Source organism: Meriones unguiculatus, chromosome 9 (assembly GCF_030254825.1).
Source record: "Meriones unguiculatus strain TT.TT164.6M chromosome 9, Bangor_MerUng_6.1, whole genome shotgun sequence".
NCBI classification, from domain to species: domain Eukaryota; kingdom Metazoa; phylum Chordata; class Mammalia; order Rodentia; family Muridae; genus Meriones; species Meriones unguiculatus.
The window spans coordinates 50,957,187-50,980,152 of record NC_083357.1 but is presented as its reverse complement, the minus strand read 5'-3'; the positions used below and the strand labels follow the sequence as shown (position 1 = coordinate 50,980,152).

Genomic DNA, 22,966 nt, shown 5'->3' with positions numbered 1-22,966 from the left:
GTGTGACTCTTGGCCTAGGTTGACAGTATACTAAACAGCATCTTCATTTAAAAAAAACAACAAAAAACCAAACAGTTTATTAATTACCAGCACAGGTGAAGACCGACTGCCTCCCCAGGGTCCCAGCCTTCCTGCCTGAGCCTGGGGAGCTACTTTTTGGTGGGCCCCCATGCTGGGGCAATGTCCTTGTTTTTCTGACTCCAGTCCCATTGCTCCTGGTGCAGGACTAAGCTCCGCCTCGATAGGCCATAGGTATGTTCTCCCCGGAGCCGCTGTCACCTCCAGCATCTGAGAAACCCCCGCCTCCAGAGGCTGGGGCCACGTCCACTTGGATGACACCATGTACTTGGGAGAGCTGTGGGCTGTCCAAGCTGGCAATGAGCTGGCGGGGGCCTGGCCGCACAGGCACAAATGTCTGGCGCAACGTGACTGTCTCATTACCCCCGATGTCCCTGTAGAGGAGACAGTAGCGTGAGCCTTGAGTAACTGAGGGTTAAAGTCAAAAGCAAAGACAGATTCGGGGCGGCCAGGAAGGAAGCACGGGAGGTGGAGTCATCCAGGCATTTCTGGGTTCAGCTGGAATCTACACCCACAACTGAGGCAGAGCCTCCACCCCAGGCCACCTCCACACAAACCCACGGCACCTCCACACCCAGCTGCCTGCGCTAAAAATCTCCCCAACACCTAGCCTCCTCCCTTCCTGCTTGCACCTGGACAGAGACTGCTGGCAGCTCCACAGACAGCATTCTCACCTGCTTTCCTTCCCACTGCCCCTGCCCCCCAGCATTCTAGAGCAAGACCTGAAGGCCCAACAGGGATCTCCAATGCCAGAAGAGCAAGCTAAAGAAATCTGCCACACTTGTCCTCCACAGAGAAGGGACAGCTTCACGTACTGAATTGACAGTGGGATGTTATCCAGAAAAAAAAAAAAAGGTTGTCTCAAGCATGGACAACTGGCATTCTAAAAAATGACACGTGTGTATCTCTGTGTCAAACACCCGTGCCTTTTTTTCCTCAGTGAGCTCTGAAAATCTATTCCCAGACCACCTCTGGGAATCAGGGTTTCCCCGGACTCACTGGCCATCTCACCTTTCCCCTAGCCTGCTCATGACTGGGAAGGGAACTAAATCCCTCAGGGGCTGGGCATCCCTGGCACTTACTGAAAGAGAAGTCAACTCCCTAACCTGACATACAGGCTCACTGTGACTCAGCTGCCACCCCGGCACAGCTGCCTCACCCCCACCATTCCTCCCGGGACCAGCCCCACCGAGGATCCCTCCTTGCTCACACTCACTTCCATCACGCTCTGCAGTGTTTGTTGGCCATGCCTGCCCTGAGCTCCTAGCTCTGCCAGCTTCATCCCTGCTCTTTCCCCAAGTCCTAGCTCCCACCACTGACTCAGCAAGGGCCCCCTGAGTACCTCCTGTTCCCAAAAAGATGAATCTTTCCTTTTTCTAGGCTCTTCCTTCTGCCTACAAACTTTACTCTTACTTATTGGGGAGGGTCTCATGTAGCCCAGACTAGTCTCAGATTTACTATGTAGCTGAGCCTGGCCTTGGATTTTTCAACTATCAAGTCTCTGCCTCAAGTACTACAATTACAGGGACTTAACATCCTACCTGACACACTGCATTTGCATTTTAAGTATACATGGTTACATTTATATGGAGTCTATTCACGCCTGTTGGAATATCTCCATCCCCCGGTTGTCGGAAGCTGTACTTCCGACCCCAATCCAACCCAAGCTCGTCTTGGGGCTCCTTTTTGGCACTAGGCCCTACGCAGTAGTCTGCCAAGGGAGTGAGACAGCATTCCTTGGGGCAAAGCACTCAGCTTGGAGGCTGCTTCTGAGGTTTCCCTGGACCAGTGGTCTACTAGATAGCTGTGTGCCTTAAGACAGCTTATTTCTTTGGTCCTCACTTTTTGGTTCATAAGCCCGAAATGTGTGCAAAGTGCAATGACACGGGTCAGATGGTTTCCATCTATAGACGGAAGGTTAAAAGTTGCTTAGCCTTACAATAGCCTTCAAAAGTCCACTGGAATTGAGACGTAATAGTTCAGAAGTTAACCTTTATATAACCTTTATATAACCTTTATATTACAACCACTGACATTAGTTCCATTCCCCCTCCCCCCCCCCGAAACCCTGCTATCTAGCTTCCAGGTAGAAATGTCAAAAATCTTCCCTGGACTCATTTTTATAGCCCTAGTGAGGCCCTTGTCACACCTCTGTTTCTGAGTTTAAGCTGAGAGCAAGTCAGCCGCTAAAGCTGGGATGAAAGTATCCCAGATCTTGCTTTCCTCCTCCTGCTTTCCCTCTCCTGCCCCATCCCTCTCCATCCCTCATAAGCAGGTACATACACCTATGCCTCCTTTGTGGCATGCAGAATTTCTAAATGGCACAGACATTTATTTGTTATTTGCTTTCCTTGGTAATTAATCTTAACTCTAAATGGCTTCAGCCTTTTCTCCAAAGTTGAACCCACCTTTCAAGAAGAGATACAGGCCACTAAAGATTTACAGAGCGTGATTCCGGTTCTAGGGGAGATTCCCAAGAAGAGCTTCCAGCCTCCCCGGTGACACAGTCAACCTGAGGAGTGAGTCCTGGAATGTTTATTGAGTGGCCAGTCACCAGGCTGGGTGGCATACCTTGTGGCATAATTGGGTTCCATACCACAGCCTTTGATGTGTAAATGAGAGGCAAAGTAACACCCACCTTGGAATCTGATGTGTCCCGTTGAGGCTACCGACCGTCCTGGAGACCCAGGTCCAAAACCATAGCAACCAAGAAGCAGCCGAGTGCTCAAGGGAGGCAAGCCAGATCTGGCATTGTCCAGTTCTTGTACCGGAGCCCCCAAGTAAGATGATGGGGGCAGGATAGAGACTACGTAAGCCATGCACTCAAGAAAGAGGCCAGCTCTCCTAGCAGTGAGCATGGTCAACACTTCTGTATTTGGCAAATGTCAGGGATGGGCTACTGTCTTTCTAGTGGGAGCAGCCCAAGAGCGAGTGAGCCTGGCAAGGGTACGTGCCTCTAGGGAGCCTAAGACAGAGGACTCCTTCCACTGTGGTGTGAATGCAGCTGAGTGATGTCCCAGGGCCCATCTTCCACCCTGTCATCTGAGCTGCTAGAGACACCCTTCCTCGTAGGGTGTATTTTGTGCTGCTTTGTGATATCACAGCCCCCATGCCACAGGCTAGGCCAAAGAACAAGACAGTAAATTCATCTTTGGCCTGATAACAAAAGTAGTGGCTACCAGCATAAGATACGAGCAGAAAGGTAGGCTAGGGTCCTCTACCCCAGCCCTCTCACAGCCCTTTCTTAGAAAAAGACACCCACTCCCGTCACAAGAGAGCTGGTTTAAAAGGTCCTCTGCCTGCTCTTTCCCTCCATGCTTTTCCAGAGCAAGAGGGACAGATGACACCAACAGCCAGAGGAACAGAAGTGCTGTGTGCCCTCACTGGGCCAGAACCTCGTCCACTGGAAATCAGAGTCAAGCTACCTGGGGCCTGAGAAACAGGACTCGGTTCCCTCTCAGAGCTGCTGCCCAGTTCTCAATGTGCAGACCATGGAGCAAACAGAGTCCCTAGGTGGTTTGTGATGTGGAGGGGGAAAGGCTTGCCCTGGTGAGCGGTGAGATGAGGCCACTAGCGTTCCCATTCCCAAGGTGAGGGTGATGATGGCAACAGTTAAAAGCTGGCTAGTAGTGGAGACTGACTGACTATACCACAGGCTGGATTAAACAACCCAGGGGCTTTGTTATCTCCACTGCACAAGGGAGCCCACGAAGGTTAGCCTTGGCAGCAGGCCAAGGAGCCTCAGGCAGGAGCAGGGGGCCAGGGGCTGCAACCTAAGTCTTTAGAGTTCTGTAGCTCCCCTTTTAATTATGTGATAATCTCTCACGTACTTTAAAGGGCCTGTATGATCTCCAAGTGAGATACTATTCCTGAAAGTGCATGGTCAACACTTCTATATTTGGCAAATGTCAGGGATGGGCTACTAATGATTTCCATTCGAGTTTCAGTGCCCTAATTAAAAGGTGAGGCAGGGCAGGGACACAGTGCAACTTGAGGCTCTCAGCAAGCCTTGAGCCCTGGCTGGGCTGACCTGGCCTGAGTTACTGAGACTGCCAGCTGGCCCCAGACTGCTCTGTGGGGTCCTGACCAAAACGAAAAGTAAAACTGAGGCTTGGGGCAGCCTGGGTAAAAGAGGTGGTGGCAGCAGAGTTAGAGAAGTCAGACTCACCCAACATTGAGGACCTTGGGTCTCTGTAACCCAGAACCTTCGAGCCGGAAGACGACGTTGGTGAGGGTGATGGGCAGGGGATTCTTGAACACGATCTGTACTTCACATTCCTGGCCAACTACTGCTCCTCCCAGTAACTGAGGGAAACAGAGACCCATCCCTGATCAGAGACCCTGGCCAGACATGTAGGGCCTATACTTTGTACCCAAGGAAGAAATGTGTTAGACTCAAAATCTGGCCAGGTCCCACATTTCTGTCCCTCTGAGAAGCCACCTCAAAAACCAGGGAGGAAACTTCTACCCATTCTACAATTTGTGGCTGCCACAGAATTGGGCCTTCTAGAAGGCTCACCAGGGTTAACTTGTTTCAGGCTTAGTGCTTTTCCCTTGCCCATGATTTTCCTTAGCCTCAGCTCCCTGCTCCCTATCCACCCCTTGAGTCCCAGGAAGCTGTACTCACCGTGAGAGAGAGGTCGGGGGTGCGCAGACGGAAGGTGTGCTGCTTGGCTAGTACCTGCCCACTCTCCTTGACGTGGCCTGAGACGTTGAGCAGCATCGCTCCCTGGTCCACAAGGTGGGGCTTGTATTCCTTGTAGGCCACAGGCATGGTCACGGAGTTCGCTGGGAAGAGAATGCATGGCAATCAAAGGCCTTCTTCCTCAGATATGGCCTCCCCAGAAGTGTTCCCCAATGCTGTAGGGCCTCCACGTCCTGAGCCATGGTGCTTGAACACTCAGGGGCAGGGCTGGGGAGGGAGCACCAGCTAAGGGCAGGGCTAGGGAGGGAGCACCATCTGAGGAGGGCCGGGCTGACGAGGGCAGAGCAGAGCAACGGAGGGAGCACCACCTAGGGACTTGGCTGGAGCGGGAGTACCACCTAGGGGCACTATTTAAGGGCAGAGGTGAGAGGGAGCACCATCTAGGGGGAGGGAGTACCATCTTGGGGCAAGACTGGGATAGGCACACTTACAGGCTCCCGGGGCTAGTGTCACTTCCTTCTTGGTCTCCTTGAAGGTAGGCCCAGTGACACCAGTGTAGAAGGTGACAGAGAGGTAGAGGTGCAGCTTCACAGTGCGTCGGCTACTGCCGCGATTGGTCAGCACCACGGAGACTGCCAGATCCTGTCCCATCACGGCGTCCTGTGCCTCCACCTGCATGGCCACATCCTCAGCAGAGTCCCGGGTGGCATACACGTTAGGTTTGCTGCCATGGGCAGCAGCTCTTTCCACAGCCTTCCGCTCAGCTTCTGAGCCTGAGGGTAGAGGTCAAAGGTGAGTCTGAGCTCCGGCTGGGGTAGGCAAATGCTCTCTGCGGAACCCCCCAGCCTGGGGCCAGCTGGGCTGGGAGAATGTTACCTTCTGGGTGCTTATAGGTGTGGGTGATGTCCTCTCTCATGGTGGAGCCGATTGCCTTCGTTACGATGAGGGTGCCGATGGCTTTCTCCTCCACATACACGATCTTGAAGCTGCCGTCATCCTGTCGCTGCCAGTACACTTTATCACTGTTCACCTGTGGTGAGCGAAGAATAGCAGGGTTGAACACACCGGGAGGATGGGCTTGACTGGCTTGACTGCCCTTCCTTCCCTCGACTGCAGGGGCTGTCGGCAGGGCCAACTGGGAGAGTAGTCACCGAGCGAGCGCGGAAGAAGCTCGTCTAGGAGGCCCCTTGTAGCCCATTTCAGCATTAATAACAGTAATTCTTTATGCTTATTCGCTTGCTTTACAACTCATGAAGCAGCCCCATATCCATTATCCCTTTTGATCCTGAGTACAGGAAGCAAGGCAGCCATTATTATCTCCTTTTTACAGTTGCGGAAACTAAGACTCTAGAATGAGTGACTTGCCCAAGGTTACACAGCTGATCAGTCAGCGGTGAAGTCAGGACCAGAGGGCTCAGGACTGAAGCCGGGGCTCTGGTCACTGCAGACTGTTTGCTGAAGGAGGCACCTGGAGCCCAGCCCTCACCTCAGCAAAAATGAAGGGTGTGTCATACTTCATGTAGACTAAGCCATTCTTGATGGACTCCACGGAGCAGGGGCCACAGCAGAAGATACCTAGGAAGTGAGTCAGGTGATGTGCCTAAGGCGGTCAAGGGGGGCTTGACCCTGGACTCTGGTCAGAGGCCACACAGGCTCCCACAGCACCCACCCAGAAGGCATGGCGGGAGTAGGAGGGGCCTGTGGACGGCCTGGCTCCACAGCCAGGTTGTCAGCACATTCTCAGCGCTGGCTGGCTGCACTGGGCCTGATTCTCAGAGACAGGACACCCTCCCCTAATCTTTCCTCACAGTCAGTCCAGGGCCTGTAATGGTTCTGGCTGGCTCAGAGAGCAGTGGTGCCACCATCCCTATTGCAGAAATACCTCAGCTTTGCAGCACGCTCTGATCTCTTGGGAAGTGAAAAGGGTGGTGGGCAAGAAGAGACTGTCCTTATAGGCAGGAGGGCTGGCTGAAGTGGGCTAGCTGGGACAGAAAGTGTAAACAGGAAGTGCGGGCTGTCCAACAGGAAAGAATCTCAACACCTAATGCTCTGGCCTCCTTTTACCGATGGGGAAACAGGCTCAGCCAGGGGGGTGGATGCCAGGATCTTATAAGACAGCTAGAAAAGGCTCCTACTTACTGAGCAGCTATAATGTTGTAGGCATACCACTAGAACTTCTTTTTTCTTTTTTCTTTTTCAAGACAGGGTTTCTCTGTGCAGCCCTGGCTGTCATGGAACTAACTCTGTAGGTCTCTGTGGCCTCGAACTCGCAGAGATCTGCCTGCCTCTGCCTCCTGAATGCTGGGATTAAAGGTGTGGGCCACTGCCCAGCACTTCTAGTCCTTTTTGATAAACATTGTCCATTTAATCCTCCCAACTATACCACATCATAGCACATACACACACACACACACACACACACACACACACCATTCTATTCAAGAATATAACACACAGAAGTGTAAGGTACTTTCTTACTAATGTCACTCATCTAAAAAGTAAGAGTGGTAGACTCAGGCCCTAGACATCCATCGAGTCCGGAGCCCCTGCCTGACACCTACCCCCATTACTTCTTAGAGTCAGACCAGAGTTCAAGTCTCCTAGCACATGCAAGAGTTGCTGGTTATGCAACCCAGGACACCTTTTACATAGATGGATTGACAGGGAGGTGTCTGGGAAATAGCCAGAAGAACGTAAGCTGGGCCAAGGCCATCTGATTCTAGGAAGGTGGAGGGGAGAAGGAAGCAGCTGTCGGGAACAGGCCTGGAGGTAGCACCTGAGCCACAGGGGGAGAAGGTGTGTGAGGGCAGGGAAGACAGCAGGTCTCACTTCTCTGTACCTGTACACGCGTGCAGAGAAGTGCCGAGCAGCCCCCAGCTCATGTCACCCTAGGCCATGTCTGAGGGCAGGGTTACAGAGCTGTTTTTTTCAAATCTGTCTGAGGCCAGATTTCCCTACACCGCGCATGAATGCAGTGAACAGGGAAACGGAAAGGAAGGGATGGAGGATTCATTCTGCTGGAGACGCAGACAAAGTCTTTCTACCTCCAAGAGCCACCGTTTACCATGTGTCCCATGGGCATGGAGTGGGTCCCAAGCATGGGTGACCTGAAGAATCACCAGGGGTACTTTTGCAGCAGAGATTAGAAAATGGATGCTGAGCATGCTGAAGGCCCCAGGTTCAAAGCCAGGACTGGGAAGAAACAGATACATACCACCAGATCCTATTGTTGGAAATTCTGGTGATCAGATTTTGGAGTAGGAACCCCCCAAAAATAGAAATTTACTTTTAATTCAATTCTATACTGTTTTTCCCTTCCATGTATTCATTTATTACTTAATAACATTTTTTCTTCTTTTGTGTGTGTGTGGTGGGAACTATCCCCTAAAAATGACTTTTTGTATGTCCTTTAATTAATTGCATCTGGGATAGATAGATTTAAAAGCACTGAGGAGGCAGAGGCAGGTGAGTCTCTGAGTTCAAGGACAGTCTGGTGTACAGAGTGATTTCAGGACAGCCAGGGCCACACAGAGAAACACTGTCTCAAAAAACCAAACCAAACTAAATAGAAAACAAACAAACAAACAAAAAACCAAACAGGCAAGTAAGAATAATAAGCTCATCATCGGAAGAAAATCTCTCACTGAATATTCTTGAATTTCTCTTGACTTTTGAACCATCCCAGTATAGCCATCATTATAAATTATAAAATAATAAAATTAAGTCAAGTAGCTGAAGAGAGGAAAATAAGCTAACCCCTGCACGGTAGTTCAGGTGATAAGTCCATGTGAAGGCCTACAGGGATAAAGGGTTTGGCTCTCCAGCCAAGTCTTGGCTAACACTCTGGAGTTGGAGATGTTCCTGATAGGGTCCCAGCAAGGCCTGCCTTACCACTGCTGGTCTCCTGAGGTGTGGCGTCCACAACTTGCCACCCATCAAAGCCTGAGGGCAGATCTGGCCTTTTCATCCAACAGTCGTTCCACACATGGAAGTTCCTGGAGGGGCATGGAGGGAGCTCTGGGCCTGAGGTTCCCATTCAGGTCCTCCCGGTCTCCCATCTCTACCACGCCTCAGCAGGCACACCTCTGATCCTTAGGGCACGTGGCAGGCCACCCCTCGCCCTGTGCTCACCAAACAGAATCATGGTTCAGATGCTCAAGTGGCTTCATGTTCTCATCAAAGTAGATGTCCATTGTGAGGGATGTGTCCGTGTCGTGTGCAGAGTTGAAGTTGGTAACAGTTCGGGTAGCGAGGCCCAGGCATCGTAGCACTGTGGAGGAGCCAGGGTTAAGGGCTGGGGCAGAGGTTGGCTGCAGGTGTGGCATCCGCAGGAAGAAAAGGGCGGCTGAGTTTGCCAAGCTTGGAGGGCCCACTAGAGTTAGGGTCAGGGAACCCAGGTGGCCTTTGGGCTGCAAAGCAGTTTGCAAAGCCACCTGCTTGGCCCTGGCCCTGACTTTGGCCTCTTGTTTCTCTCCCTTATGCCTCTCTCAGTTGTTAACACTAATTAATGATAATTAAGGCCATTCTATCATCCACCCTTAGTGGCACCCTCTCCTGTAGCCACAGCTGGGCTGGGCAGAAACAGAACCCTTCCCTTCTTAGAGACCAGGCTCGTCCTGACCTCTCCCCTTTACTACCTGTGGTGGTCACACCAGCAAAGACCCAGCACTGGCCGTAGGGGACGGAGTAGCCGGTTCGGAGGTAGCTAAGCAGGATCTCCACGCTGCCCACCCACGCTGAGGGGTTGGTGCCTCGAGAGTAATCCCCAGTCCAGTTCCCAATCAGAACTCCATTGTCATCCAGGGAGTTCACCTGCCCAGGAAAAGACAGGGTGTGGCTGGACTCGGGGAGGTGCTCAGGATCTCCTGGATTCCCCAGCCTCTAACAGCAACATTAAGAACTAGACATCAGCGCGCCCCTCCCCCAACCCCTCTACCCCCCCACCCTTTGCTGTGACACTGGAATGTGAATACCGGGTGTGCCAAGTTTGGGGTTTGGTCCTGCGTTCCAAAGGAGTTGGGACAGAAACCGTGAAAGGCGGGGTTGGGTACAGGCAGGGGAGAGACAAAGAGGGGTGAAACCCCTTTCCCTCAACACGCTTTTCAGGGACGGGGACAGAAAATCCATAAAGGGGAGGGCCGAAGACACAGATAGGTCTTAGAGATATAGGGGTGCTCACCATGGCAGAGACAACCCGAGAGACACTGACTGGGTCCCCTCGGCCTCCATATGGCATCCCTCTTCGATCTAGAATGTACAGGCAGGCATCCAGCACTCCATGGTCAAACTGGAAGGAAGGAGGGCAGAGGGGACCTCAGCTCCTCAAGTGATGCTCAAACCACCTGCTCAGTCCACCACGTCCCTCACTTCTATGTCCCTTGAGTGCCCAAGACCAGTGGTGGTGTGTGGTGGTGTATGCCCGTAATCCCAGCGTTCAGGAGTCAGGCCAGCCTCGTCTACAGAGTGAGTTCCAGGACAGCCACAGATACACAGAGAAACCCTGTGTCAAAAATTAAAAAAAAAAAAAGAAGAGAGAGACAGAGAGAAAGAGAGAGACAGAGAGAGAGCGAGCGCGAGCCTGCCATACCTGGCCATAATTCCAGGTGCGTTCGCCGATCTGTGCTTCTGTCCCGTAGTAGATTCTTCCAGACTCATTGAGCACATATTCCTGTCTCCAGTCCTCATGGTGCACATACACTATGTCTTCTGTAGCCCCGGAAGCAAATAGAAAATGTGCTCTATCTTCTCCACGGGCCCTACCTCCCCAACCAGGTCTGCAGAACTCAGAGACAGAGAAGAAAATGGAGGTGGGGGATGCTTTTAGCCTGGCTCTGAGGAAAGACGGGAGAAAGAGGGTTGGCTGTAGCCAGGGCCCTTCATCATCGGAGTGAGTGAGTCTCCTCTCTTGGGCAACGGGAGGGCGTCTGTTCCTACGACCAGATGTCTAGACACCCCCCTGGGTCTCAGGAGAGCAAGGCTTGACTCACTCACCCTCTGCTCTTGACCCCTGCCGGCTTACCTGGGCACCAGGGGTTGAAGAGAATGTAGATCTCATTACGGGGATCAAAGGGCAGCTGGAACTCGCCAGCTTCTGAACGCGTGCGGACGGTGAATTGAAATTTGCCGATGATGGCATTAGGGGAGGTATGGACTCTTAGGTTTAGGTTGTGTCCACTGGTCTTGGTCACTTGGGCCTTCCAGCCATCACTGCCCCCCTTGCCCACGGGGATGATCACGTGGGTACCCTTGCCGACCTCGGGGTTGTTCCCTAGAGCAACAAGATTAGCGATTCAGCGGTGAGAGAGTTGCTCCGGACCTAGGCGAGACACTACACTTCATTCAGCCTCACCCAAAATGTCTATGAGCCAATTTACATGTCCCTAAGTGGGGTTACCACATCAGTCTGTGACAATCTTCCTCAGAGAAGCTTGGTGGCCGCCCCATGCTCTCCCGCATGTCAGGGCAGAGTCCCAGTTCAACATCCCAAACCTGTTTCCCCTGACAATGAACTCAAGTAGGGAGGGGATACTGGGCCATTGTCACCCACTGACTATCTCACTGTCCTACAGGACTGACTGAAGGAGAGCTAAGTCCAGAGGAAAGAACGTTCCAGATAGCAAAGTGCAGTGTGGCCTGCTCCCTGGGATGGCAGCTTCTAGAGCCCAGAGCATTTCTGGAGGTGGTAGGGGTACCTGGGAAATTAGAGGCTGGGGTGTGCATGGCTGGGTTGTAATCAAAGGGTGAGAAGAGTCACCCGCCCCCAGCAACTGCATAATCACCGGCCTGGACAGTCAACGGCCACCAAGCATCACTGTGAGGGAGGCCCCTGCCTTGGGCCATGTGATGGAGAGGCAGAGAGAGACACACACATGGGGGCTAGAGGAATGAACAAGCAAGGCCCAGAAAGAAGGGCGCACACAGTCAAAACTGCCGAAGGAGACACAGAGGCCAGTCCTGGCAGGAAGCGCCATGACACAGATGCCCGCGGAGGCTTGAGGAAAGTCAGCATGCACCTGCCTCTCTTGGCAGAGGGGAGGTGTGCCAGGGAGGAGCCTAAGGACCTCTCTAACCTAATACCAGCTATTCCTCCAACAAGTCCGGGGCCTTTACCCTTCTCATTCCAGGCCCCACTCACCGATGAGAAGCTCAAGAGCAATGCGATCAGAGGACTCGTACTCTCTGTTCAGGAAAAGGATTATGTGGAAGGGCTGCCCACGGCGCACGATCAGATCGTCATACTCAAACTCATCTGTGTGGTGCTCTCGGCGGTTCTGGTCTGAGCGCGAGCACAGCAGATCCACGCCAGTCACAACCAGCATTCCCTCTGTAAAGCCATATCCCCAGTCAGTGAAAAGTCCGCAAGGAACACAGACCTCCCGAGATGCCAGGATGCATCTCAGGCCCCGTAAGGGTTGTCCAGCTCTAGGCTAAGGTGGACAGCCTCACCTCGGATGGTGCCGTCTCCAGCTGCATTTACATTGCTGCCCCGAGACTCGGGTCTTCGGCCACCCCGAGAGTCGGATCTTCGGTCGCCGCGAGAGCTGGACCCTCGGCTTCTGGACCCGGAAGGTTCCGGCCCCCAGTCATCATCAGCTCTGTTCCCACAGGAGCAGCAGCCACAGCAGCGAGCCCAGAAGGAACGCGCTCCTCCTCGTCGGGAGCGCGAGCGTCTGTCGGGCTCGGGCTCGGGCTCTGGCGACGGCGTGGTCGGGGGCTGCCAGGGGTTCCCACGCCAGCGGCCCACGTCTGAGCGAGGACCGTCCATTGTGCCTGTGAAGAGGAGGCAGAGGATGCTTGCCAACCCGGAGCTGCTGTGCCTGGGATACCCATCCCACCCTCCCAGAAACTCTATCCAGAGATACCGGTTCGGTACCAGGTAGGTGACTGACATCATCTCAACCTAACCCTGAGATGCCCCAAAGACCCCGTCCAGTCACTCAGGAAAAGCACTCCACACTGCAGAGAAAAACCTTCTCTTCACCTTGCCATAAAAACTCAAATCACATCCCAAAACATGTCCAGTGGAGAAACCCGCGAGGATCTATCTGAGGAAATGCCCCGTTCCCCGAGAGAGCACCAATTACAGCCCCAACCCACAAACGCCGCCGTAGGCCCCTCCAGCTGCTGGCTCCTCCGTTTAGAGACCCAGCCTCTAGGACCATTTCTGAACAGAGTTCTTCCCATATAGACAGGCAGGTACGGGGTGGGCAGGGTCCCCACATTCCTCACGTCAGGGCAAACTTCAGGCAGAGATTGGCCCCAGGGAAACCGGGTGTCAGCCCACAGCAGGTATGCCCTGGAGAGCGTTCCTTTCTGAGCTTAGGCTGAGTCCCTCGACAGGGAAGGACCCGCTGTGGCTCACCACTGAGGTAGGCGCTGGAGCCTCTCACCTGGCAGCGGTGTTGGTGATGGCACCCTGGGTCCCGGGCCCGGGTGGAGCAGGTCAGGGCGTATGGGACGGGACCAACAGGCTGGACGCAGCCACGCGAGTGGAAGGTGTAGGGCGGGCCGGGTAAATGGTTTATGAGGGGAGGGTGGGCGGGGCTGAGCTTCTGGGAAAGGGGGAAGCTGGTTGCTTCACCTCTTCTCGGTCAAGAGGCCAGTCTCTGGGGGCTGTCCTCAACCAGGGGCGGGAAGGACTGGCTCCACCCACATTCTCCTTTCTAGGAATTGAGATCATGCTAGGGAAGGGGTCCAGGTCAAATCTGTCAGATCTGGGGCTGAGGTGAAAATGGAAGGCTTTCGGTGATAGACCCCACACCCACTTGATTCTTGCCAAGCTGGGTGTTCAGAGAGAAACAGACAAGGATCCTCTTCCACTCACAGCCCTGTGGTGCAGATTTGTTTCCAAGCTGGAGATGCCTACTTTTGCTTTCATAGCCATCCCCATCTTTCAAGCTCTCTTGTAGCACCCACCAAGCTTGGCCTTGTGAAACTGGTCCCTGGGCCTGGAACTCCGCCGGCCCAGGAAGGTCCCAGTACCTCAGGCTGCAGACGGATGACATCAGCAGCCAGGCCCTCAGACTGGCTCCACCTGCCAGTCCCTGACCAGCCAGCTCTACCAGGTCTTCTCACCCCCATCTGTCTCTCTCCATCCAGCTGCTTCAGTTTCTTCCATCTCCTAAGACTGAGACTGTGTGTGTGTGTGGGGGGGGGTGACCCAAGGGGGGAAAAAAAAACAATGTCTCCCCCCACCCCAGTTTGGCAGTTTAAGGAAGGCTTAGGTCTTTGCATTCAGGCCTGGGTGGACTCCAGGCCTCCTCCTCAGGCTACCTGGTATTCCCTTCTTTTACCGAGTGTCTTGTCAGCTGGAGGTGAGCATTTCCCCTCATTTCCAGTCTGGAATTCTTGAGAATCCAGACCAACCGGCTCCAGAAACCCTTCTGTGCTTCCTAACTCCAGCTCCGGCTTGGGAGGAGCCTCAGAGATGTCATTAAAACAGCCCCAAGGCAGAGAGGAGCCAGGTATCTTTAGGGTGGCTCTCCTTGGGTCCTGCCCTTGGCAACACTAGCCAGAACCTCTTCACTCCATCCTGCTGGTATTCCAGCTCTTCCTACAGGCCACCATCAAAGACAGTGAAACAGGGTTGGCAAAAAAGACACAAAGAACAGACTTGGTAACAGTCTGTTTGGAATGTATCCAACGCTGCAATCTCCACACACACTGACGGTTCTGGTTTGTTTTGAAGTGGTCTCACATATAGCCCAGGCAGATCTTGAGCCCCCCAAGTGCTGGGATTACAGAAGAAAGCCAACAGCTCAACCATCACGTATGTTTTTCCCTGTTCAGCTAGCAAACCCAGGAACCTAGCACAGGATTTGTGCCATTTCCAACACCCTCAGTACACACGAATGGAAATCAAAATTCAAGGAAAGTATGTGGCAGGTCAGCCAGAGGGCTCCACTGTGAGATTGTTTGTGTATCACTTGGGATACAAGAAGAGGCAGGGCTCCAAGGGGTGGGGTAAGGGAACACAGGTGAGCCCGGGCAGATCCAGAGAGCCAGGAAAATGCCTGGTTTGCTACACTCTTCTTGTTTTAACCAGTCATCCTCTCCCCTCTATGCCAAGTTTGACTCAGTGACCTAAGCCCCGAGCCACTCCCTGGAGGCCTTGTTCCCTGCAGCAGTCAAAGCCAGAACAGTGGAAGGGATACGACTGCATCTCAGCAGACTTGCATCTCAGTACCTTGGGTTGTCGAGGCCAGGCTTCTGTTTAATTGTAAAAGTAACTTTTATTTTCCTTACCAACCCCTTCTGCTAACCAGGGCCTAACCCTGGAAGCTTCTAGCCTTCATAAAACCTCATCTAGGCCTAGAACATTTTCAGCCTCTGAGACTTACTGCTGAATAAGCTCACCCTTTCTTGCTCTTTTTAAACTCGGGCGGGCTGGTTCAACTCAACTGTCCGGCTCAAAACTTCTCTCCAAGCTGATTAAAATTGGCTTCTCTCAGCTTCTGACTGAATTACTTTGCTTGGCAATCTGTTCTAATCTTCTGGCTCTTTCTCACTCTCTGGCTTGCTCTGTCTTCACCTGTGTCTAGCTTCAACTGAGAACTCTCCTTGTAAAAGTGCCTCTAAATTCCACGACCTGAACCACCACAAACTCTACTGCACTGCCTCTCAATTCATTGTTCACCAAATTGCCTTAACCAAACTCAGAGATCTGCATGCCTCTGTCTCCTAGGTGCTGGGATTAAAGGCCTGTACCACTACACCTGGACCTAAGTTTTTCTTTACCTGAAACTTGCTTTCTAACAGGCTGGCCTTGAACTCAAGAGATCTGCTTGCCTGTCTCCTGGAATTAAGGTGTGTCTGTATTCCAGCCAGAGTAACCACGTTGCCGGATTAAAAATTCCTCTATGTTTAATAGTTTTGTATTGATACCGAAACAGAAAGAGAGGCTAACACACTAAAGCAAGGTGTCTGGTTTCTGGCTTCGGCATGCAGAGCTCGGCAACCTAGGGCAAGTCAGCAGTTTCTTCAGTTCCTCTCATCCGTGACAGTGTATGAGGATCAAATGGGATCAAGTTTTCCCAAGGGCTTTGCAACCACACAATGTAATTCACAGGGACCAATACTGTTGTCTTAACAGGGTGGGGCAAGGTGCCCCATTCTTCCCAGAACAGTCAGGTCCTGAGCCTACTCAGATGTGAATAAAACAAGAGTCAGGGCAGAGCCTGAAAGTGGCAGAGTCACAGGAGAAACGTTCCCCTTGGTGTCCAGCTAGAGACAGCTGTTTGCAGCGCAGCCCAAACCTGAACCTGATCCTGATTCCTATCCTAGCCTCAAGCTTGGGCCCAGCACCAGCCTAAAACTGATGGTGAACTCAAATCCAGTTCTAGTCCTGACTTCAGCCGTGAACACTGAGGCTCTGGCTCTCCAGAGGTAATAGCAGGAGAGCAGACCCCCCACGGCCCTTCCCTTCCTCTTTTCAAGATGCAGGGTGGTGGTAATGGAGGTAGTAGCAAAATGGCAGCAGTAATGGTAGCTTGGCAGCTTAGAGGGGCCTCTTCATTCTTTATTCAGTCCCAATAAGTTAAAGGGTAAGGGTGAGGGCAGGGCCTCCTAGGTGAGGATGCTGCTAACGGAGGGCAGCATTTCAGTCAAACGCTCCAAGATGCCCTCTTCTTGGCACAGTGAGTTGCCCTGCAGGTTGAGGAGAACCAGCCTGGGGCAGGAGGCAAGAGGCTGAAGTGCTGCAGACTGATGGAGGCCTTGGGCAGGAGAGTCAAGGAAAGCTCAGCAGCTCTACTCCACCCTGGTGTCTGCTACTGGACACCCCCAAAGCTAGAAACTGCTGTTTGTCTGCATGTCTGATGATTACACACTTCCCCAGAGAAAATAAAGTTCTTAGCAGAGGTTGTAAATGTCCGGCTGAAGAGAGGGCTGTGCGAAGCGGGTCCTTGTGGGATCCTAAGGAAGGGTGGAGATGGCTGTCAAGAGGCACTTAGAATTTATAAGGGGCTTCCAAGTGGAAATGTGGGTCAGAGGTGCTCCAACCTCTCACTTTCTTTTTTCTTTGTTTTTTGTTGTTGTTGCTTTTGGTTTTTCAAGACAAGGTCTCTCTGTGTAGCCTTGGCTGTCCTGGACTCACTTTGTAGACCAGGCTGGCCTCAAACTCAGAGCTCCACTTATCTCTGCCTCCTGAGTGCTGGGATTACAGACGTGTGCCACCACACTGGCTTCTAACCTCTCATTTTCAGGAGGGATCAAAGAGTTCAAGATTTTTTGAAAATATGGAACTCCCTAGTTTCTAGACCGCTCCGTGGCTCCTAAGAACCTCTCCAGGTTGCCCGTCTGTGAACTCGGGCTGCAGAAGTGACACTCCACAGAGCTCCAGAGTAAAAGTTAATAACAGTCACTGACAGCCCCAGGCTACCATCTCCCCCTCAGCTCACCCTGGCCGAGCCCTGTTTCCTGCCCTGCCTTGAGATGACCCTGTCTGTGTCTGCGGTTTGTCTCGTGGTCCGCTCCTCGCCCTACAAGCTGTCTGCGAGGCTGACTGAGGGAAGGATACGGTTATTGCATAGCAACAGCTCCCGCAGCCGGGGAAGGTTAGCCACGCCGTCCACGTTCTCTAGGGCATTATCGTTGGCCTGCAGCACCTGAGGAGCAGGGAGTTGGGGAAGCACAAGGTCAAACAGGCAGCCTGGGACTGGTACAGGCCAGGGAGGAGCCCAGAGTACCCGGCTTAGGTGGGTGAAAAAGCTTACAGGGCTAGACTGTGTGGTAGAGTGGGCTGGGAAAACAGCTACCTACAGGGGCCGGGAGGTCCCGGACATTACTGTAACATAGGCAAACTTCTGAGCAGGAAGGAGGAAAAGGGCCCCTCCCCAAACAGAAAGGGACGGATGACCTCTTTACCTCAAGACATCGAAGAGCAGACAGGGCTGGGGGCAAGGCTCGGAGACGATTATGGGACAGGTCAAGATGAGTGACCAAGAGTAGCTGTTCCAGATGGCAGAGTACTGTCAGATCCTGGGAGGAGGGGAAGGGGTGAAAAACTCAGCAAGAGCTGGGATATCTTTAGCCACCTATTCTGTGTTCCGCATGGACCTTATTAGAGGCTAGCAGCATGTAGGAAACATACAGCCTGAACTATAGGCGTATATGCTATGTTGGGGACATGGGGCAGACAGACAGGGTCACACAGGGGTGGCTAGTGAGAGCAGAGAGGGACAGGAAACCTCAAGTATGGAAGGGACACAGGATAGTGGCATGTCCTGCTGCAAACAGAAAAAGTAGGAGTGGGCCTGTGGTGGGCTGCAGGGATAAGGTAAAACTGATGTGTTAAGATGACTAGGAAAGGGCTGGAGATGTGGCTCAGCAGTTAGGAGCACTGGGGCTGCTCTTCCAGAGGACCTAGGTTCAATTCCCAGCACCCACATGGCAGCTCACAACTCTCTGTAACTCCATGTTCCAGGGAATCCGAAACCCTCACACAGACATACATACAGTCAAAACACCAATGTACATAAAATAAAAATAAATAAATAAATAATAATAAAAAAGAAAAAAAAAAAAAAAAAACAAAAACAAAAAGATGACTAGGAAAGCAGAGCCTGGAAGGCTATCAGAAATCTCTAGAAACTAGGCTTTAGGTTTTGGGAGGCCTGATCCGGTGTGAGAAGTCTAGGAATGCACAGCATGGTGACCAAGAGGTCCTTCTCCCCCCTGCCCCCCCCCCCGTACTAGGAATTGAACCCAGGGCCTTACCATGAGCTATATATAGGGAACAAATAGGATGATCAAACGACTGACAGAAAGCAAGACTTAGCAAAGGAGCAGGCCAGAAGAAAGATGGTGGAGTCAACCTGGTGGGGAAGACATGTCTAGGAAGGCACCTGTGATACGGGTGAAGTACACAGGGAAGGCAGCAGGCAGGGGCCCGGGGAAGGAGCACAAGCGGAGCTTGTACCTTGTGAGCGAGGTGCAGCACGCGGACATCGGCGTACTCCATCTTGAGAACACTGTTTTCCAGCAAGAACTTGCTGCGTAGGTCATCCAAGTAGGCCGCTCTCATCGGGTCCACAGCCTGGTGGGGAAGAAGCAGGCAGGTACGTGGGTCAGCTGCCTTCCGGTTGCCCCCGGGCCTCCCTTGGCGTGTCCCCCCAGACCCAACTTGCCTTGAGGGTATTGAAGTACTGCAGGGTTTCTTTCTCATAGAGGAGGGGGTCCAAGGCCCGCATCAGCAGGATGATGGTGAGCAGGCACCCTGGGGAGAGGGCGGAGAATGTTTAGAGCTTCTTGAGACCCTCTGTTCAAGGAGGTCTTTGAACGGACAGGCTTTCTCGGTGGGGAGGTCCTCACATTTATTCTCAGGCTCCAGCTCCTGTAGCTCCTTACACGATTCAAGCTCAGACTGTAGCACCGTGGACTTTTCCACTGACAGCTCACACCTGAGAGCGGGCAGGTCGGGGAAGGCATGCTGCCCAAAGCCCAGGGTTCCAAGCCAGCCTCCCTCCCCCGGACCCAGGCCTCCTGCCCGATGCTGCACAGTGTCTACAGCCCCTCTCTGTGTCATCACCTGAAAAGCTGTTCATCAGTGGCGGAGTCTCTGCACCAGCACTCCTGGAGGCCTGAGGGAAAGGGCGAGTAGTTGGATGGGACACCATCGGGAGAGGGGAGAGGAGAGAGGAGTCTGAGGAACTGGTGCGATGAGTGGGGATTTAGACAGCATCACCTTTTAAAAGCACACACTCCTTTTGGGCGTTGCTTGCTGTCCAGATGACCCGAAATGTGTGCTGGGGCAAATGGTCATTGAGAGAGGCAGCCGGCAGGTCACAGAGCTGAGAGCACCGAGTCAAGGAAATATGCCACCTCACTGCTTTCCTGACTGTCCCACCCTAGCCTGCCCCATCAGGATACCCAGACATGGCTGGGCCGGTTCCTGCCATCTGGAGTCCTCCACTCCACACTCAGAGGCGCCTCATCAACCATGAGCAGCAAGGTCCCCATTGTGGAGCCCACCTGCCACGGGGGAAGGGGAGGGACAAAGACTCATTAGCTCCAACAGCTTCAGAGTCCCACGACGCTCTTAGGAAAGAGCTCTTAGGAAAGACTCACCATCAGGGGACGAGAAAAGCAGACTGACAGGCAGGCCTCCTCCCTGTTCACATGCAGGCAGCGCAGAACATCCCGAGGCTCCGCTGGGGAGAGACGGCCTTGGTTTGCCTTAAATCTCCTTTATTTCCTTCTAAGTCTCAAGCATCTTGCCCCATTCCCCACTGCTTACCCCGGCCCAGGAGCCAGCGGTGATAGAACCAGGCGCTCTGATCATTTGGGTCAGTAAAGAAGGCATTTTGCACCAACTCCAGCTCTGCCGGGGGCCAGGGAGGCATGGGGTTCAATCAGCATGCTGATAGGATCTTAGACATTCCAACAGCCCCAAGTCTCACTTGTACACAGGAAGTGCATGTGTCAGTTTTATTTTTCCCATTAGATACTTGAGCTCCTTGAAGCCAGGCACTGAGTGATATGGATGCCTCAAAGACCAGTGAGAAGCAGTTGCTCAGTAAGGCAGGTTCACAACAGGGTTGGACAGGGATCAGGACTAGAGAGGTCCTGCAGAATCCTTCCCAGGATCCTCTAGGCCAGTGGTTCCCAACCTTCCTAATGCTGCAACCCCTTAATGCAGTTCCTCACGTCGTGGTGACCCCCCAACCGTAAAATTATTTTCGTTGCTATGTCCTAGCTGTCATTTTACTACCGCTACAAATCATAATGTAAACAGCTGATGCTTCTGATGGTCACAGGCAACCCCTGTGACAGGGTCATTCAATCCCCAAGAGGGTTGGGACCCACAGGTTGAGAACCACTGCTCTACACCTCCTTACCTTTCAGCAGGACGTTTTCAGGAAGGCGGCCCTGTGCGCCAGAGTCTGGCTGGGGGTGCAGCTGCGGCAAGAGGCAGGAGCGGTAATGCCAGGAGGAATAGTTGGAGAAGTTCCGGGTGATGAGGCTATCAGTGAAGGCTAGTTCCTCCGCAGGGGCCACAGCAGCCTGGGCAGCTACAAATCGCCGATAGTCCCAGCAGTGAACTAGGGAAGGTGAGGGAGGGAGCCTATCTCAGAAGCAGGAAAGAGCTACTCCACTACGGCCCCCAGAATGCCCTCAGAGAGCCCTACAGGTACCTCAATGCAAACCCCACAGGCTGCAGCTGCCTCCTCCATCCCCTTCAGCACTACCACAGCGGATGCCGGTATGCCATCCTGCGTATCCCTCCCCACTCTGAGCCTTAATGAGGCTCAGCACGAGGGCATGGGGCACATGAGGTCTGTGGGGACAGGACTGTGATCACGTACAGTTCCGCTCATCGACCTCCAGGAAGCGAGCACACAGCTCCAGCTCCTGGGCCCAGTTGGGCTCAGGCAGGCGGCCTAGCAGCCAGCAGCGATGGTGCCAGGTGCCATAGGACTTAGGATTCACACGCAGACAGCTCTCTAGGAAGCCTAGCTCTGCCTTCACAAGAGCATCCAACTCCTCAGGGGACCTGCACACCAAGAGAAAGGGAGCTTAGAGACTTCCAACACCCAAACTCAACTTCTCGCTCGCTTCCTGCATCTGGTGGCCTTGGCTACGCTGTTCCTCCAACACTACTGTACCCAGGCAGGACCAGGGCAGGGGCCTCAACTACGACATACTTCTGGGTTTCCAGCTGCTGGAGCACTTCTCGGCGACAGTTCCAGAGGGTGGCAAAGTCAGGGTTGGCTCCAAGAATCTGGCTGGTCAGTTCTAGCACTGACTCGTCCAGCTCCCCAGCCTGCCGCTGAGAAGACAGGTTACAGGGTCAGAGGCCACAGTATTTTCCCAGCTCTAGACCAAACATTATAAACTCAGAACCACCCAACGGTGGCACTATGCAACAGGTACTACAGAAAACCTTATACAGCCTAAGAGTTGTTAAATCTTTGCAACATTCTTATGCAGGCTATGCATTTCTTAGGTCCATCTTACAGACGGACAAACTGAAGACAGTTTCAGCGACTCGCCCAAGGCAACACAGCAACAACAGGATCTCTGCAGTCTGACTCTAGATTTTGGTCTCTGTGTTAAACTTGGGGGTTGGGGCTAACTCTGAGAGGCCCCACCTTCTGGAAGACAGCTTGCGTGGCTGACTGGTAGAGCTTTAGCTTCTGCTCCCGCTCTAGCCTTTTGGCTTCTGCCTGCTCTTCGGACGTCTTCACCTTCAGGCGCCCGTGCTACAGGGATAAGTAGGAGAGATAAGAACGCAGGGTGCCTTGCAAGAGCAGACTTGCAGAAGCCCCACCGCGACAACCACGTGGGGTGAGGGTATGGGCATGCAGGGGCAAGGGGCTGGGCTCAGGGTTCTCACCATGGTGTTGGCTCAGCGTTGGGGACAGGGGAGGGGTCCAGAGGTAGCCCGCTCAGTCTGCGGAGAAAGATGTCAATCACGGAACCCCGCCCACACAGCCCCGCCCCCAGGTGTTTCCCGGAAGCTTCCAGCGGGCCTAGGCTAAGGGTTCCCGGGTGTGAAGGGGGCTTGCGGCTAGTACTGCGAGGTAAGGAGGAGGCGCTCACCACAGCCTGGGCCTCGGTTCACACAGATCTTTCCGAAGCCCCCTCGGCCGCCCGGGCCAAGGCACACACTGCACCGGGAGAAAGCAGTGTCCGCCCGCCCCGCAGATCCTTGCACCCCCTCCTACACGGGCTAACCCACCTGAGCTGGGAGGAGGTGCCAGGACTTGCAACTCCGGCTGCCACCGAGTCCCAGTGTGGCAAGAGCGGCTTCGTGCCGTGTCAGGGCGGGGCGCTGCGCCCCCTGCAGGCCTGGCGAGGGAGCGGCGTGTGTGTCAATGTGTTTCTGTTAGCGCCCAACTGTGTTTGTGTGTGAGCCACTGGAGAAATGTGAAAAGGTTCTTCCCGTTAGCCTTTCCACAAACTGCAGCCTGAAGGGACTGGTATAGGCTCGGGACACCCCAAGACCAAGTTCTCAGCACAGAGAAGCTTTATTTGCCCAGAGGGGACAAAGAATTACCTCTGGATAGAAAGGTAATAGAAGTGGCCCATAGGAAAATAGTGGTTTATAAAAGTAAAGGAGGAAAGCCCGTGTTAGGATGAGATGTTTAATCTTTAATTAGGCATGTTAATTAGGTGAGTCAAAGGAAACTTTTGATTGCTGGACTTTTAATACTTTGATAGCTGGACCTTGGGGTCAGCCTCAGGAGGAGAAAGTGGCCAAATAAGGGAATGGACCTTGGTGGGTAGCTTTAGGAATGCAAT

The 22,966-nt window shown here is 53.2% G+C and overlaps 2 protein-coding genes across 3 annotated transcripts; both read right to left on the bottom strand.

Annotated features, from left to right (window-relative positions):
• Nucleotides 1-46: 46 nt before the first annotated feature.
• Tgm1 (transglutaminase 1) lies at nucleotides 47-13,228 on the bottom strand. The gene is made up of 15 exons (XM_021650361.2): nucleotides 13,114-13,228; nucleotides 12,170-12,493; nucleotides 11,859-12,047; nucleotides 10,743-10,991; nucleotides 10,311-10,429; nucleotides 9,903-10,010; nucleotides 9,361-9,535; nucleotides 8,855-8,993; nucleotides 8,615-8,718; nucleotides 6,210-6,298; nucleotides 5,600-5,753; nucleotides 5,215-5,496; nucleotides 4,706-4,866; nucleotides 4,247-4,383; nucleotides 47-452 (listed from the first exon to the last, which is right to left on the bottom strand). Exons 2-15 carry the CDS (start codon nucleotides 12,486-12,488, stop codon nucleotides 227-229), a joined length of 2,451 nt encoding a protein of 816 aa, XP_021506036.1. The 5' UTR covers nucleotides 12,489-12,493; nucleotides 13,114-13,228; the 3' UTR covers nucleotides 47-226.
• A 2,992-nt stretch (nucleotides 13,229-16,220) lies between these two features.
• Nucleotides 16,221-22,483, bottom strand: Rabggta (Rab geranylgeranyltransferase subunit alpha). 2 transcript variants are annotated; one of them, XM_021650360.2, is made up of 17 exons: nucleotides 22,404-22,483; nucleotides 22,059-22,115; nucleotides 21,814-21,924; nucleotides 21,367-21,491; nucleotides 21,028-21,215; nucleotides 20,560-20,763; nucleotides 19,959-20,042; nucleotides 19,790-19,872; nucleotides 19,592-19,693; nucleotides 19,407-19,512; nucleotides 19,251-19,302; nucleotides 19,034-19,122; nucleotides 18,850-18,938; nucleotides 18,642-18,758; nucleotides 17,588-17,701; nucleotides 17,241-17,328; nucleotides 16,221-16,437 (listed from the first exon to the last, which is right to left on the bottom strand). In XM_021650360.2, exons 2-17 carry the CDS (start codon nucleotides 22,059-22,061, stop codon nucleotides 16,289-16,291), a joined length of 1,704 nt encoding a protein of 567 aa, XP_021506035.2. In that variant the 5' UTR covers nucleotides 22,062-22,115; nucleotides 22,404-22,483; the 3' UTR covers nucleotides 16,221-16,288. The 2 variants fall into 2 exon arrangements, with proteins under 2 accessions (XP_021506035.2, XP_021506033.2); XM_021650358.2 differs by having other exon boundaries at nucleotides 22,265-22,471.
• Nucleotides 22,484-22,966: the final 483 nt, after the last annotated feature.